Source organism: Heptranchias perlo, chromosome 40 (genome assembly GCF_035084215.1).
Source record: "Heptranchias perlo isolate sHepPer1 chromosome 40, sHepPer1.hap1, whole genome shotgun sequence".
In the NCBI taxonomy this organism is placed as follows: domain Eukaryota; kingdom Metazoa; phylum Chordata; class Chondrichthyes; order Hexanchiformes; family Hexanchidae; genus Heptranchias; species Heptranchias perlo.
In genome coordinates this window covers 13,163,546-13,179,992 of record NC_090364.1, presented here as the reverse complement: position 1 = coordinate 13,179,992, position 16,447 = coordinate 13,163,546, and the positions used below count along the sequence as shown (strand labels likewise).

General features: G+C 48.4%; 1 protein-coding gene across 2 annotated transcripts in view; it reads right to left on the bottom strand.

Moving 5' to 3' along the window:
- Positions 1–4,329: 4,329 nt before the first annotated feature.
- LOC137305703 (cytochrome b-c1 complex subunit 2, mitochondrial-like) overlaps positions 4,330–16,447 on the bottom strand; it is a 29,711-nt gene continuing 17,593 nt past the window's right edge. Inside the window, exons 10-14 of one of the 2 annotated variants that reach the window (XM_067974618.1) lie at positions 15,169–15,368; positions 11,611–11,691; positions 8,515–8,591; positions 6,974–7,127; positions 4,330–4,623 (exon numbers count right to left, since the gene is read on the bottom strand). In XM_067974618.1, coding sequence (XP_067830719.1) covers positions 4,531–4,623; positions 6,974–7,127; positions 8,515–8,591; positions 11,611–11,691; positions 15,169–15,368 — 605 coding nt within the window. In that variant the 3' untranslated portion in view covers positions 4,330–4,530. Of the gene's footprint in view, positions 4,624–6,973; positions 7,128–8,514; positions 8,592–11,610; positions 11,692–15,168; positions 15,369–16,447 lie in introns of those variants that run through there. The other variant, XM_067974619.1, reaches the window with a different exon arrangement.

The window sequence follows — 16,447 nt, the reverse complement described above, 5'->3', positions numbered from 1 at the left end:
ACACCAGGGTCCTGGGCACCACTAAATCCAGGGTCCTGGGCACCACAAACACCAGGGTCCTGGGCACCACTAACACAAGGGTCCTGGGCACCACAAATACCAGGGTCCTGGGCACCACTAAATCCAGGGTCCTGGGCACCACTAAATCCAGGGTCCTGGGCACCACAAACACCAGGGTCCTGGGCAGCACAAACACCAGGGTCCTGGACACCACTAACACCAGGGTCCTGGGCACCACTAACACCAGGGTCCTGGGCACCACAAATACCAGGGTCCTGGGCACCACTAACACCAGGGTCCTGGGCACCACAAATACCAGGGTCCTGGGCACCACTAAATCCAGGGTCCTGGGCACCACTAAATCCAGGGTCCTGGGCACCACAAACACCAGGGTCCTGAGTACCACAAACACCAGGGTCCTGGGCACCAGTAAATCCAGGGTCATGGGCACCATAAACACCAGGGTCCTGGGCACCACAAATACCAGGGTCCTGGGCACCACAAACACCAGGGTCCTGGGCACCACTAAATCCAGGGTCCTGGGCACCACTAACACCAGGGTCCTGGGCACCACTAAATCCAGGGTCCTGGGCACCACTAAATCCAGGGTCCTGGGCACCACAAACACCAGGGTCCTGGGCACCACAAACACCAGGGTCCTGGGCACCACAAATACCAGGGTCCTGGGCACCACTAAATCCAGGGTCCTGGGCACCACAAACACCAGGGTCCTGGGCACCACTAAATCCAGGGTCCTGGGCACCACAAATACCAGGGTCCTGGGCACCACTAAATCCAGGGTCCTGGGCACCACAAACACCAGGGTCCTGGGCACCACAAACACCAGGGTCCTGGGCACCACAAATACCAGGGTCCTGGGCACCACTAAATCCAGGGTCCTGGGCACCACAAACACCAGGGTCCTGGGCAGCACAAACACCAGGGTCCTGGGCACTACTAACACAAGGGTCCTGGGCACCACTAACAACAGGGTCCTGGGCACCACTAACACAAGGGTACTGGGCACCACTAACAACAGGGTCCTGGGCACCACAAACACCAGGGTCCTGGGCAGCACAAACACCAGGGTCCTGGGCACCACTAACACAAGGGTCCTGGGCACCACTAACACAAGGGTCCTGGGCACCACTAACACCAGGGTCCTGGGCACCACAAACACCAGGGTCCTGGGCACCACAAACACCAGGGTCCTGGGCAGCACAAACACCAGGGTCCTGGGCACCACTAACACAAGGGTCCTGGGCACCACTAACACCAGGGTCCTGGGCACCACAAACACCAGGGTCCTGGGCAGCACAAACACCAGGGTCTTGAGTGTTGTTGAAGCTGCACTCATCCAGGCAAGTGGAGAGTATTCCATCACACTCCTGATTTGTGCCTTGTAGATGGTGGAATTACTTTGAGGAGTCAGGAGGTGAGTCACTCACTGCAGAATACCCAGCCTCTGACCTGCTCTTGTAGCCACAATATTTATGTGGCTGGTCCAGTTAAGTTTCTGGTCAATGGTGACCCCCAGGATGTTGATGGTGGGGGATTCGGCGATGGTAATGCCGTTGAATGTCAAGGGGAGGTGGTTAGACTCTCTTGTTGGATATGGTCATCGCCTGGCACTTGTCTGGCACGAGTGTTACTTGCCACTTATCAGCCCAAGCCTGGATGTTGTCCAGGTCTTGCTGCAATTGGCCGGATTGGATTTGTCCTGCTTTTTGTGGACAGGACATACCTGGGCAATTTTCCACATTGTCTGGTAGATGCCAGTGTTGTAGCTGTACTGGAACAGTTTGGCTAGAGGCGCGGCTAGTTCTGGAGCACAAGTCTTCAGCACTACAGCCGGGATGTTGTCGGGGCCCATAGCCTTTGTTGTATCCAGTGCACTCAGCCGTTTCTTGATATCACGTGGAGTGAATCGAATTGGCTGAAGACTGGCTTCTGTGATGGTGGGGATATCGGGAGGAGGCTGAAATGGATCATCCACTTGGCACTTCTGGCTGAAGATGGTTGCAAACGCTTCAGCCTTGATCTTTTGCACTCACGTGCTGGACTCCGCCATCATTGAGGATGGGGATGTTTACAGAGCCTCCTCCTCCCGTTAGTTGTTTAATTGTCCACCACCATTCATGACTGGATCTGGCAGGACTGCAGAGCTTTGATCTGATCCGTTGGTTGTGGAATCGCTTAGCTCTGTCTATAGCATGTTGCTTCCGCTGTTTAGCATGCATGTAGTCCTGAGTTGTAGCTTCACCAGGTTGGCACCTCATTTTTAGGTGCGCCTGGTGCTGCTCCTGGCATGCTCTTCTACACTCCTCATTGAACCAGGGTTGATCCCCTGGCTTGTTGGTAATGGTAGAGTGAGGAATATGCCGGGCCATGAGGTTACAGATTGTGCTGGAATAAAATTCTGCTGCTGCTGATGGCCCACAGCACCTCATGGAGGCCCAGTTTTGAGCTGCTAGATCTATCCCATTTAACACAGTGATAGTACCACACAACACGTTGGATGGTGTCCTCAGTGCGAAGACAGGACTTCATCTCCACGAGGACTGTGCGGTGGTCACTCCTACCAATACTGTCATGGACAGATGCATCTGCGACAGGTAGATTGGTGAGGACGAGGTCAAGTAGGTTTCTCCACTTGTGTTGGTTCGCTCACCACCTGCCGCAGGCCCAGTCTGGCAGCTATGTCCTTCAGGACTTGGCCAGCAGTGGTGTTACCAGAGCCACTCTTGGTGATGGACATTGAAGTCCCCCACCCAGAATACATTCTGTGCCCTTGCTACCCTCAGTGCTTCTCAACATGGAAGGGGACTGATTTAACAGCTGAAGGAGGTCAGTAGGTGGTCATCAGCAGGAGGTTTCCTTGCCCATGTTTGGCCTGATGCCATGAGATCCAATGTTGAGGACTCCCAGGGCCACCCCCTCCTGACTGTATATTACTGTACCGCCACCTCTGGTGGGTCTGTCCTGCCGGTGGGACAGGGCATAGCCAGGGATGGTAATGGAAGAGTCTGGGACATTGGCTATAAGGTATGATTCTGTGAGTATGGCTAAGTCAGGCTGTTGCTTGACTAGTCTGTGGGACAGCTCTCCCAATTTTTGGCACAAGTCCCCAGCTGTTAGTGAGGAGGACTTTGCGGGGTCAACTGGGCTTGGTTTGCCTTTGTCGTGTCCGGTGCCTAGTTGCCTGACTTTTTTTAAGCGAGATTGAACAACTTAGTGGCTTGCTAGGCCATTTCAGTGGGCAATTTAGAATCAACCACTTTGCTGTGGGTCTGGAGTCACATATAGGCCAGATCAGCAGGTTTCTTTTCCTAAAGGGCATTAGTGAACCAGATGGGTTTTTACAACACTCCGGTAGTTTCATGGCCACTATTACTAATACTAGTTTTTTAATTCCAGATTTTATTTACTTAATTGAATTTAAGGTCCCCAGTTGCCATGGCAAGATTTGACTTCATAACTCTGGATTATTAGTCCAGGCCTCTGGATTACTAGTCCAGTAACATAACCACTATGCTACTGTAACCATGTGTTAGTTTCAATGATTGAATTACATGTGAACTGCTGTCTCTCTTGGAAGGAGTGTTTGGGGCCCTGGCCAGTGGTGTAGGAGGTGGTGAATGGACATCTGCTATAGATGCACTGGGTAGTGCCAGAGGAAGGGCAGCTAGAAATTGGGCTAGTGGGACATGGATAGCTCAGAGGTAAATGGTCCCTCTGGGAAGTGGAGAGGGGAAGATGTGGGATCATGTTGTAGGTGGCAAAAATCGTGGGAAATCAATGGCTAATTTGGAGACTGTTGGGACAGAGGGTGAGGACAAAAGGTGCCTGTCATTGTTGTGAGAGCAAAGTGAGAACAAAGCACAGTGAATGAAGTAGGGTGGGAGGAGGCTCGTGTGGCGCACAAACACCGGCATGGACCAGTTGGGCCGAATGGCCTGTTTTGGTGCTGTACATTCTATGGAATGTCCTTCACGTGACTTAGTCCCCACTATGCAACTGACCCTTAATTAAATGCAGCCCACCACCCTCTCAGGGCGACTAGTGATGGGCGATAAATGTGGCCTAGCCTGTGACGTCCACATTGGGAGAGAAAATGTAAAGTGCAAAGGTCGAGGACAGGACAGGATCAGCTGTGATGGCTCCACAGTGGAGCAGCTTGCTGTCACTCCCTGTCTAACTTCACATGGAAAGAATACTCAAGGTGCCCAGGTGCAACGCCCCAGCACAAGTCAGCATTGTGGGGGGAAAAGAAAATCACTTCTGCCTCTCTCCTTGGTGCCCACTTTGATGAATAAATCGTGCAAAAAGTTTTCTTTTAATATTTTAATTAACAACATGTTGATGAAAATGAAAACCAGAAAGACTTTCAAAAAATCAGCACACCCAACATGGAACAAGCAACATCAAACAATCTCCTCAATCATCAATGTGCATAGGAAACCCCCCCCCATCGAGAACCTTGAAAAATTAGTACTGGAATGGTGAGTGATTGTGAAATGGTGCGAGGTTTTAATCTGATTCAAGTTCATCCAGGAAAGGTGTGTTACCGAGCCTGCCGCTGACTGCCATCGACTTTCTGCCTGAAGCAAACTTCTCCGCTGCCTGTAAACACCAATAAAGAAAATTACAGTCCGGATTTGCAGAGCCCGGCATCAGATTCCGCCCCCCCCCAGTCACAGATTAAAGACTTGCATTTATATAGCACCTTTCACAACCTCAGGACGTCCCAAAGTGCTTTATAGCCAATTTGAAGGGAATTTTTTTTTATTATTCGTTCATGGGACGTGGGCTGGGCGTCGCTTGGCGAGGCCGGCATTTATTGCCCATCCCAAATTGCCCTTAAGAAGGTGGTGGTGAGCTGCCTTCTTGAACCGCTGCAGTCCGTGTGGTGAAGGTTCTCCCACAGTTCTGTTAGGAAGGGAGTTCCAGGATTTTGACCCAGTGACGATGAAGGAACAGCGATATATTTCCAAGTCAGGATGGTGTGTGATTTGGAGGGGAACGTGCAGGTGGTGTTGTTCCCATGTGTCTGCTGCTCTTGTCCTTCTAGGTGGTAGAGGTCACGGGTTTTGGAGGTGCTGTCGAAGAAGCCTTGGCAAGTTGCTGCAGTGCATCCTGTGGATGGTACACACTGCAGCCACTGTGCGCCGGTGGTGAAGGGAGTGAATGTTTAGGGTGGTGGATGGGGTGCCAATCAAATGCGACAGCCAATTTTCACACAATGAGATAATCTGTTTTAGTGATGTTGGCCAGGGCACACTCCCCTGCTCTTCTTTGAAATAGTGGCTGTGAGATTTTCTACTTCCACCAGAGAGGGCAGATGGGACCATGGTTTAACATCTACATCAGAAAGACAGCACCTCTGACAGTGCAGCACTCCATCAGTACTGCACTGGAGTGTCAGCCTAGATTTTGTACTGGAGTGGGACTTGAACCCACAAGCTTCTGACTCAAGAGGCAAGAGTGCTACCCACTGAGCCAAAGCCTGATCACAGGGGCTTATCCTGTTCCTTGCTGTCCCAGTGATTGCAGGCTGCTGCCAGGGATTGTTATGGATCACAATCTATCCAAATCATCAGAGGGGAGTTGAGGAGAATTTTTTTCTTGCACAGCAAGTGATCTGGAACGCACTGCCTGAAACGGTGGTGGAAGCAGATTCGATAGTAGCTTTCAAAAGGGAAATGGATAAATACTTGAAAAGGAAATGGTTGCAGGGCTATGGGGAAAGAGCAGGGGGAGTGGGACTAATTGGTAGCTCTTTCAAGGAGCCGGCACAGGCACAATGGGCCGAATGGCCTTTTTCTGTGCTGTATCGTTCTATGAAATCTATCGAACCTTGTCCCAAACACAGACACAATTGAATAACCTGCCAGTCCACTCTCACACAGCCGCTCGATTGGATGGTGCTAGATGGTGCCTGTACCTCAGTATGAATCAGCACCTTCAGCATAGGAGGGGAAAGAAGTCGCCAATTGTGACAGTAGGTGGGGCCGGTCAGAGCTGCGCATCACTAATTATTGGGTGTTGACTCTCTGCGTGCTTTCAAAAGTGAGCTGGACCTGTTCTTGACTGGAGCAGGGATTGGATCATATAGAAGATAAGTGTCTTTATGGATTAACACTTGGTCCATGTGATCTCCTGAACTGGTTTCGATCGCCTGAGGGGGGTCGGGAGGAATTTTCAAGAGTATTTGTTCCCTTATTGGCCCTGGACTTTTTGCTCTATTTATTTCCCTCTCCCAGGAGATTACATGGCTGTGTGGGGTCGGGGTGGGAGGGGGGGCAGTGTTTGGCCATGATGGTCAGGCTATCATGGTAAGGAACAGGCTTGATGGACCAACTGGTCTTTTCCTGCCTGTCAATTTCCTATGTTCGTATAACGCAGACACGCTATTTACAGCGGTCCTCTTACAAACAGGCAAACAAAACAATGAATTGAAAGTTTCCATTTTTTCCCTCTGTGGCCCGCAATTCACACTGGCCGAGTTCCAGGATTTTGACCCAGCGACAATGAAGGAACGGTGATATATTTCCAAGTCGGGATGGTGTGTGACTTGGAGGGGAACGTGCGGGTGATGTTGTTCCCATGTGCCTGCTGCTCTTGTCCTTCTAGGTGGTAGAGGTCGCGGGTCTGGGAGGTGCTGCCGAAGAAGCCTTGGCGAGTTGCTGCAGTACATCCTGTGGATGGTACACACTGCAGCCACGGTGCGCCGGTGGTGAAGGGAGTGAATGTTCAGGGTGGTGGATGGGGTGCCAATCAAGCACTGTGAGTGTTGTGCCAATAATACTCACTAAATTAGGAATCTCCAGCTATAAAATATTGAGTTCGCTTTTTTCTGAAATGCTTTACATTAGGATGGCATCTCTTCCCGTCTCTTGCCCCATCCCCTTTTTATACCCTCAAGAGTGCTCACAGGGCCCTCATTAATGTTCCCATCACAGTAAGTACTCACGTTTACTACATCCTTTTTAGTAATCTCTTTGATCTGCTCCACTGCAGACGTAGGTGAGACGTACGTCCCTGTAGCAAGAGCCTGCGATCCCATCTCCTCCAGCAGCGCATCAAGGGTCTCCACCACCATCAGGTCCCGGACAATCAACTGGTCCCTGCGCAATGAGGCACCAGAACAAAATAAAACAAAAATCACACGGGGAACGGAGAGGGGCCAGCCTTCAGTGAGAAGTAGCTGCTTTGTTTTAGTTCGGTTTCTTTTCCATCAGTGGGGCCAGTGCTACTCGTTAATGACACAAAAAACAGGGAGCGTGGTTAACTGTGAAGAGGACTGTAGTGACTTAAGGAGGACATAGACAGGTTAGTAGAATGGACGGATCAATGTCAGATGGAATTTGATGAGGAGAGGTGTGAGGTGATACAACAACTTGCATTTATATAGCGCCTTTAACATACTAAAACATCCCAAGGCGCTTCACGGGAGCGTAATCAGACAAAATTTGATACCGTGCCCCATAAGGAGATATTAGGACAGGTGACCAAAAGCTGGATCAAAGAGGTAGGTTTTAAGGAGAATCTTAAAGGATGAAAGAGAGCTAGAGAGGTGGAGAGGTTTAAGGAGGGAATTCCAGAGCTTAGGGCCCAGGCAGCTGAAGGCACGGCCGCCAATGGCGGAGCGATTAAAATCGGGGATGCGCAAGAGGCCAGAATTGGAGGAGCGCCGAGATCTCGGAGGGGGTTGTAGGGCTGGAGGAGGTTACAGAGATAGGGAGGGGCGAGGCCATGGAGGGATTTGAAAACAAGGATGAGAAGTTTAAAAACAAGGCATTGCCGGTCTGGGAGCCAGTGTAGGTCAGTGAGCTCAGGGGTGATACATTTTGAGAGGAAGAATAAGGAGAGGAAATATACATTAAATGTTAAACTTCAAGAGTACAGAATCAGCAGAGAGACTTAGGGATCTAAAAATGAGGGGGACAATTTGATAATGCTATTAAAAATAGGATCCTAGGTTTTATAAATAGGAGCATAGAGTACAAAGCAAAGAGAAAGAAAGACTTGCATTTATATAGCGTCTTTCACGACCTCAGGACGTCCCAAAGCGCTTTACAGTCAATGAAGTACTTTTGAAGTGTAGTCACTGTTGTAATGTAGGAAACGCGGCAGCCAATTTGCGCACAGCAAGCTCCCACAAACAGCAATGTGATAATGACCAGATGGTCTGTTTTTGGTGGTGTTGATTGAGGGGACATACATTGGCCAGGACACAATACTAAACCAGTATAAATCAATTTAAAACCGTCACAGAGAGTGAGGAGAAAGGAAAGGAGAAACTTCTTTACACAGAGGGTCCTGAGCTGAGATCACTTTTATAAGCAGATTGAACCTGGCTCCTGCCCTGATACACCAATATGATAGCACTGTAGCCAACTCTGTATTTTACTTAAAACAAACTGTGCAGATTCAGAAGAGGAATACAGAAAGTGTTTTCAACTCTCTACATGCCTGAACCAGACACTGGGCATGAAACTGCCCTGTACTTACTTTCCTCTCTCTATGTCTTTCTCTGTGATCTTGCCTTGGGCTGCTTGCCTGATGTGGGACACAGCTGCACTGATAACCTGGAACAGCAAAAGCCACATTTTGCAGTATTCAGTAGCACATGTGGTTCCTTCAGCCTACAAGCAGATGTGTTTAATCACATTGGATTGAAGTTATGCTGAGCCCTATCCTGCCTCCAACTAGCATTAACACAAAGATAATTTACACCAAAGATCACTAGGTAGTAATCAGGATCAGGAATCCCGGCTAATCTTCGTCCTCTCTATTTCAGGAATGATGTGGCTGCCTCTGGCTCTCCGATTTGCCTGGCTGAGATCGGAAACTCTAATGAGACAGGATTCCAACCTGAATCGTGCCAGTTCATGTAGTTTCCCCCATGTGCTGTGCCATCCGTTAATATGTGTTACAGACATCATGTCTGTACTAGATTTTCTTGACTATGCGTCCTCTATGATCAGGAGTTTATCTTCACTGCCCAATATCTAGTAATGTGACAGGGTGACCTGGGCCTTTAATAATGAAACCCCTTGTGTGGACTGGATGCTGTAATCTCACACATGCCCCCACTCTATCTCCTGGAGGGTGGACCAACAGACACTCTAGTGGGATGAGGCCAATTGTAAACCAGCAAACAGATTTATTTTATATACAATGTGTAAACATACACATCATTTAAGAGAATTTTAATCTACTTTGTAATGGTCCTTGCAATACAGTAAACAACAATGCATGCCACACTATCCCTGTTAATGGGCTAAATACACTTCTCTGACTAGCAAGTTCTCTGAAACTAGTCGGCATTAAATGTAAACAAGGAAGTTCTCACTCTCAGCGACTGACTTCCTTTGCTGGACAGGAAGTCAAAGCCAGGGCCTCTGACCCACCTTCCAGCTCTCCATGCGCAGAGATTGGCCAGTCGAGCTGCCATTTAAACCTCCTAGACGTGGGCTCCTAGCAATTAACTCCGCTGGGCTCACGTGAATGAAGCCATTCCAACATAACATGTATGAATGTTTACTTGAATGTCTTAAAAAAGCTCTCTTGTCTCAAGCTGATATGTTCTGCGGGAAGCACCATAAGAACATAAGAAATAGGAGCAGATGTAGGCCTTACGGCCCCTCGAGCCTGCTCCGCCGTTTAATCAGATCGTTGACCTCACCTCCACTTTCCCGCCCGATCCCCATATCCCTTGATTCCCTTAGAGTCCAAAAATCTATCGATCTCAGCCTTGAATATACTCAACGACTGAGCATCCACAGCCCTCTGGGGCAGAGAATTCCAAATATTCACAACCCTCTGAGTGAAGAAGTTCCTCCTCATCTCAGTCCTAAATGTCCGACCCCATATCCTTGTGATTATGTCCCCTAGTTCTAGACTCACCAGCCAGGGGAAACATCCTCTCAGCATCTTGTCAAGCCCCCTCAGAATCTTATATCTTTCAATGAGATCACCTCTTATTCTTCTAAACTCCAGACAGCATAGGCCCAATCTACTCAATCTTTCCGCATAGGACGACTCTCTCATCCCAGAAATCAATCTAATGAACCTTTGTTGCACCGCCTCTAAGGCAAGTATACCCTTCCTTAGGTAAGGTGACCAAAACTGTACACAGTACTCCAGGTGAGGTCTCACCAAAGCCCTGTACAACTGCAGCAAGACTTCCTTACTCTTGTACTCCAACCCCCTTGCAATAAAGGCCAACATATCATTGGCCTTCCTAATTGCTTGCTGAAACTGCATGTTAACTTTCTGTGTATCATGTACAAGGAAATCTCTCTGAACACCAACATTTAATAGTTTCTCACCATTTAAAAAATATTCTGTTTTTCTATTTTTCCTACCAATTCCGGACAGATGCTTCATCTGAACTTAATCCGCATTCTGGAAGCTGTCTGTTATGGATTTAACCTCATGTGAGCTGAATTTAACTAAACAACACCATCCCAATAAGAATTGATCCAAAATGCGTCCTAGGCCAAACAGTCAAAAATCCCAAAATGTGACATTATGCATGGGATGATCACACAATTAACTTGGCAACAGCCTCATATTGATTTTGACTTCAGCCAGGATGTAGAGTCTACCTGAAGTTTCTCTCAGAGAGGTCGTGTTGTATACAAATAAAATACAGCCTGTAATGCCTATTGTTTTAAAAAAAAAAGCTAATAAATATGAGGAATAAACTCAGAAGATTCAATATATACGCTTTATAACAAAAATAGTTTGAACTAGAAACATTATAGGGAAGTTAATGGAATGATATTTACAGCACAGAAACAGGCCATTCGGCCCAACTGGTCCATGCCGGTGTTTATGCTCCACACGAGCCTCCTCCCACCACCCTACTTCATCTCACACTATCAGGACACCCTTCTATTCCTTTCTCCCTCATGTGTTTATCTAGCTTCCCCTTAAATGCATCTGTGTTATTTGCCTCAATTACTCCTTGTGGTAGCGAGTTCCACATTCTAACCACTATCTGGGTAAAGAAGTTTCTCCTGAATTCCTTATTGGATTTATTGGTGATTATCTTATATTTATGGCCCCTAGTTCTGGTCTCCCCCACAAGTGGAAACATCTTCTCTACGTCTACCCTGTCAATCACCTACATAATTTTAAAAGCCTCTATCAGATCCCCTCTCAGCCTTTTTTCTAGAGAAAAGAGCCCCAGCCTGTTCAGTCTTTCCTGATAGTTATAATCTCACAGTTCTGGTATCATCCTTGTAAATCTTTTTTTTGCACCTTCTCCAGTGCCTCTATGTCCTTTTTGTAATATGGAGACCAGAACTGTGCACAGTACTCCAAGTGTGGTCTAACTGAGGTTCTACATAAGTTGTATTCGGGATATGTCCTGGTCAGTTTCACGTTAATTCAGCGGGAATCACTTATGTCGGCAAAATTGGAGCAGTTGACAAAAGTGGGCAGGGCTGTATTAACTTTCGATTTTTTTTAACATGCGTCCACTGGTACTTGAACATTTTTCAATTCTGAGCAATTTGCCTGGATCACATTTGTCAATTTCACTTCATAAATCTTAAAACCTTCCTAATTGGTACAAAAATGGGAGTCTGTACTTACATCAGCCGCTGCCCTATCCTGAGAGATGGTATAAACCCCAAACAGTCCAGAGTCCAGGTAGCTGGCATTGAAGGCAGAGGCCTGAAGAGGAAAGATATACAAATTGTGACAAAATCCCAAATCTTAGAATCTTACAGCACAGAAGGAGGCCATTCGGCCCATCATGCCTGCATGGGCTTTTTGAAAGAGCTATCCAATTATTCCCACTCCCCCTGCCCTTTCCCCATAGCCCTGCAATTCTCTCCTCTGCGGTTTGATTTGGCAGCTGAGACTGTGCGCACAACCGCGTCTGAACGAGAAAGAACGATTAACGTGCTGAGAGAGAGCCTTCATCAGAACTGGCAGTCGGTCCGCAGGAGCCCCTTCCACAGGACCGAGGAACGACAGGTGAAAGTCGCAAATTCAATGTATAGAGAACACTGCTCCAAACTCACGCCTTTTGGGAGCCCAAGCAAGAATCTGGAGATTGATGCCTCAGTGCGTTGAGCCAGTGAGCAGCTGAGCCCTTGTCACCAGGCTAGGAACAAAGAAAAAAGAACAAACTTTTTTTTTGTTTGTTCATGGGATGTGGGTGTCGCTGGCACTTGCATTTATCTAGCGCCTTTCACGACCAAAGTGCTTCACAGCCAATGAATTATTTTTGAAGTGCGGTCACTGTTGTTTTGCTGGTGAACGCGGCAGCTAAGTTTGCGCACAACAAGGTCCCACAAACAACAATTGAGCTTTTGGTCATGTTGGCTGAGAAATGAATATTGGCCAGGACACCAGGAGAATTCCCTGCTCTTCTGATAATGCCATTAGATTTTTTATGTCCACTTGAATAGTCGGGGGCCTAGGTTTTAATATCTCAGCCGAAAGGCGGCACCTCCGACAGCGTAACGCTCCCTCAGTACGGCATTGAGGTGTCAGTTTACATTATGAGCTCAGATTTTGGAGTGGGACTTGAACCCACAACCTTGTGACACAGAAGTAAGAGTGCGACCCACTAAGCCAGAGCTAACGCCAAGAAGACCTCAGGTTTCATCACCAGTTCACAGTGACTTACTTAATCTTAGCAGGCAGTGACAGAGGCATCACAACTGGCCTCAGCACCTCTAGATTAGGAGGGGTGGCAAGAAATATATAATCAGCCAGGACTCCTGCCCCTGATCGCTGTTATGTGAAGCCTGCTTGAAGTGTGCATGTCAGGTGAGGACTGGACTGGGCTTGGCTGCGATGCCCATCACTGTCAAATATCCAGCTGCCACACACTGTCGAGCCTCACCCATGAATAATGGCCACTTGGGCAAAGTAGCAGAGCCCATGGAAATGTACCCCACTCAGAAGCAAACTGGGGGAATATCTGCTCTTTTCCAAGGAGTTTTTGTTTGATCTTCTCGCTCTGTGTTCAAATCCCTGACAGGGGCGGTGGATTGTCCATCCTCTCCCAGGCCTCCCTCTGACTTGCTGCCCCGTGCCCAACTCTTAGGACATGCATGACATTACTGCAGGTTGGTCTACCCATCGATTGTCCTACACTGCTACAGAGTATCAGCCTGTCTTTAGCCTGAGAGTAGGGAGCCAGCCATTCCATGTGGGTAACAGGAAGCATAAGCTTATGTCCTACCACTCAATACTGAGAGAGAGAGAGAGAGAGAGAGAGAGAGAAAGAGGGAGAGAGAGAAAGAAAGAGAGAGAGGGAGAGAGAGAAAGAAAAGAAAGAACTTGCATTTATAATAGCATCTTTCATGACCTCAGGACATCCCAAAGTACTTTTGAAGTGTGGTTGCTGTTGCAATGTAGAAAATGAGGCAGCCAATTCGCGCACAGCAAGATCCCACAAACAGCAAGGTGACCACGACCAGACAATCTGTTTTTCAGTGATGTTGGTTGAGGGAGAAATGTTGGCCAGGACACCGGGGAGAACCCCCCTGCATTTCTTCGAAATAGTGCCATGGGATCTTTTACGTCCACCTGAGCAGGCAGACAGGGCCGCGGTATTAATGTTCCAATGAATTAACAGTCCTTTTAACTATGTTAGAAATACACGGGTTAAAATGGGGAGAAAGCAGCAATAATTTTGGTTATCAAACCACAATACGCAGCTCTGGCTTATTAAAATTGAAGAGACACATTTTTGTTCTTCCCGAATTCCTTCCCTCCGCTCAGGCTGGAGTTCTGTATCATGGGCTCAAAAAGCAAAATGTGGCTGGTTATTTAACAAAATGGAGCTCGATACCGTCTCACCCGATACCCACCCGCCTGCCCACCCACACCCCGACACACCCACCTTACAGCAAAATTGATTGTATGATTTCTATCAATGAATGTTAACTGTATTCAGGTGGTGGGTATCAATTGGGGACTCTCTTGCATCCGTTATATAGGAGAGCTTATCGAAGGTGTGGAGTGTGTGTAAGGGGAATCTCTATGAATAAAGGCTTGGAAACAACTAAAGACCAGGCTCTGGTATTCTATCGTTCACCACACAGCTATTCAATTTTAACACAGCTCACTTGGATAGCTGTTTACAGGGGTGATATATATTTTTGCCCCAATTCCCACCTCCACTGAGGTTCGTTGCCAGCACAGAACAGGGTTGAACCTGGCTTACATGCTCAGTTCAGCACTGGGGGGGTGGTTTTACCAAATAAGCTATTGGGGAAAGCTGAGACACTCTCAAAGCTAAAATAAAATCAGAAAAGGCTGGAAACACTCAGCAGGTCAGGCAGCACCTGTAGGGAGAGAAACAAGAGTTAATGTTTCAGGTCAATGACCTTCCATCAGGACTGGAAGATGTTAGAGATGAACAGCTTTTTAAGCGAGTGCAGAGCAGGGGGGAAAAGGTGGGGGGGGTGGCAGGAGGAAAAAAAAGGGAGAGGTCTGTAAGAGGGTGGAAGGCAGGATTAATTATAACAGCAGCAACAACTTGCATTTATATCGCGCCTTCAACATAGTAAAACGTCCCAAGGCACTTCACAGGAGCGATTATCAAACAAAATTTGACACCGAGCCTCATAAGGAGATATTAGGACAGGTGACCAAAAGCTTTGTCAAAGAGGTAGGTTTTAAGGAGCGTCTCAAAGGAGGATAGAGAGGGGCTGAGAGATTTAGAGAAGGAATTCCAGAGCTTAGGGCCTAGGCAGCTGAAGGCACGACCGCCAATGGCGGAGCGATTGAAATCGGGGATGCGCAAGAGGCCAGAATTGGAGGAGCGCAGAGATCTCGGAGGGTTGTAGGGCTGGAGGAGGTTACAGAGATAGGGAGGGGCGAGGCCATGGAGGGATTTGAACATAAGGGTGAGAATTTTAAAAACTGAGGCGTTCCCGGACCGGGAGCCAATGTAGGTCAGCAAGCACAGGGGTGATGGGTGAGCGGGACTTGGTGCGAGTTAGGATAAGGGCAGCAGAGTTTTGGATGAGCTCCCGTTTACAGAGGGTGGAAGTTTAAATGACAAAAGGGATGATGATGCAGTCTCCCTTGCTATGGCAGGGTCCATTGCTGAATGCTAAACAGCACGTTATAGGAAGGGCCCACTGCGCCACTAACGATGGTGCCAGTGCCATTCATTTTACTTACAGAGAAGGGCTGGTTTGTTGAGTTGTTGATGGCCTGGGTCAGCGTGCTGGTGACGTGTTTTCCTCTCTTGACGTACGGTCCCGTACCCAGCACCTGCTGCAACACGGCGAACGCCAGCGCTTCCGGCGAGGCCAGGGCCGCGCCCTCGGAGACGATAGCCGCGTGAACCAGACTCTCGCCATTTGGATCACGGTGTTCACCTTTAAGAGAAATGAAAGTGAACGGTCGGCACAATTTCCTGCGCAGCGTGAACGGGCCGCTGACGCTGGACGACTGGCGTTTTAGTTGTACGTAGCGGCGGTGGTGGTGGTGGTGGGGGGGGTTTACAGGAGGCTTGGTTCCTGCACCTTGATTCACATGTGAGTCTAGACAGCCAGTATTGGCTGGCTATTCAACTGCAGCAGCATCACAGTTGAGTCAGATCCTATCCTGACCCCAGTGCCCACACTCAGCACTGCCAAGCAGGGTCAGTGGATAGTGATCCGGAGTGGGGGCTAGGGTTGACTTGCTTTTGCACCCTAGCTCAGGAGTTCTGAGCTCGATTGTAGCACCCCAACCCTTGCCAAGGCTAAGATTAGCAGAGACTGGTGAACTTCTGGCCCTTGTGGCTCAGCTCCACACCAGTAGGAAAGTACCCACTGCAAAACCAGCAGGGATCCGGATCACCAGGGAACGCTGGCAGATTCCTCCCCAACCACATCACTTTAAAGTCAAAGTTACTAAGTTTCAAATCAAGCATTTTTCTTTTTAATTCCACCTACTGTTAATACTGGGGCTGTAGACGGTAACTATGACAGGAGGTAGGGCGGGGACAATGAAAAGCACTGATTTTAATTTAGTTTAAGCCAGTTTTTGTTGTTCCTTTTTCCATCAGCGCCCTGTACAATTCCAGACCGGCAGCTCGGGCACGCAACCTATTCCGAGGTCTCCTCCAACGACACGGCGAAGTCAGCGGTTAGGAGGCGGCCTGCAGTGGTCGGAATGCGTCTTTCTCAGGCCTCCCCTCAGTGAGGTTCCTTCTCCCTCCCCAGCACCTCAGATAGGAGAGTGTGGAAGATGACAGGCTGTCAGCCACATCCCGCTGCTCCACAGTGTAGCTCCCGACTTGTTGCACCCGCATGGGCCCTAATCAAAGGGTCAGCCTTTGAACTTAAAAACCCAATCTGCATAAGCTGAAAACCTCACACTATTAAACTGAATGTCTGTCCCTTCAGCCTACGTGCAAGTCACAGATCATATATATATAACCATCAACGACAGCTTGCATTTATATAGCGCC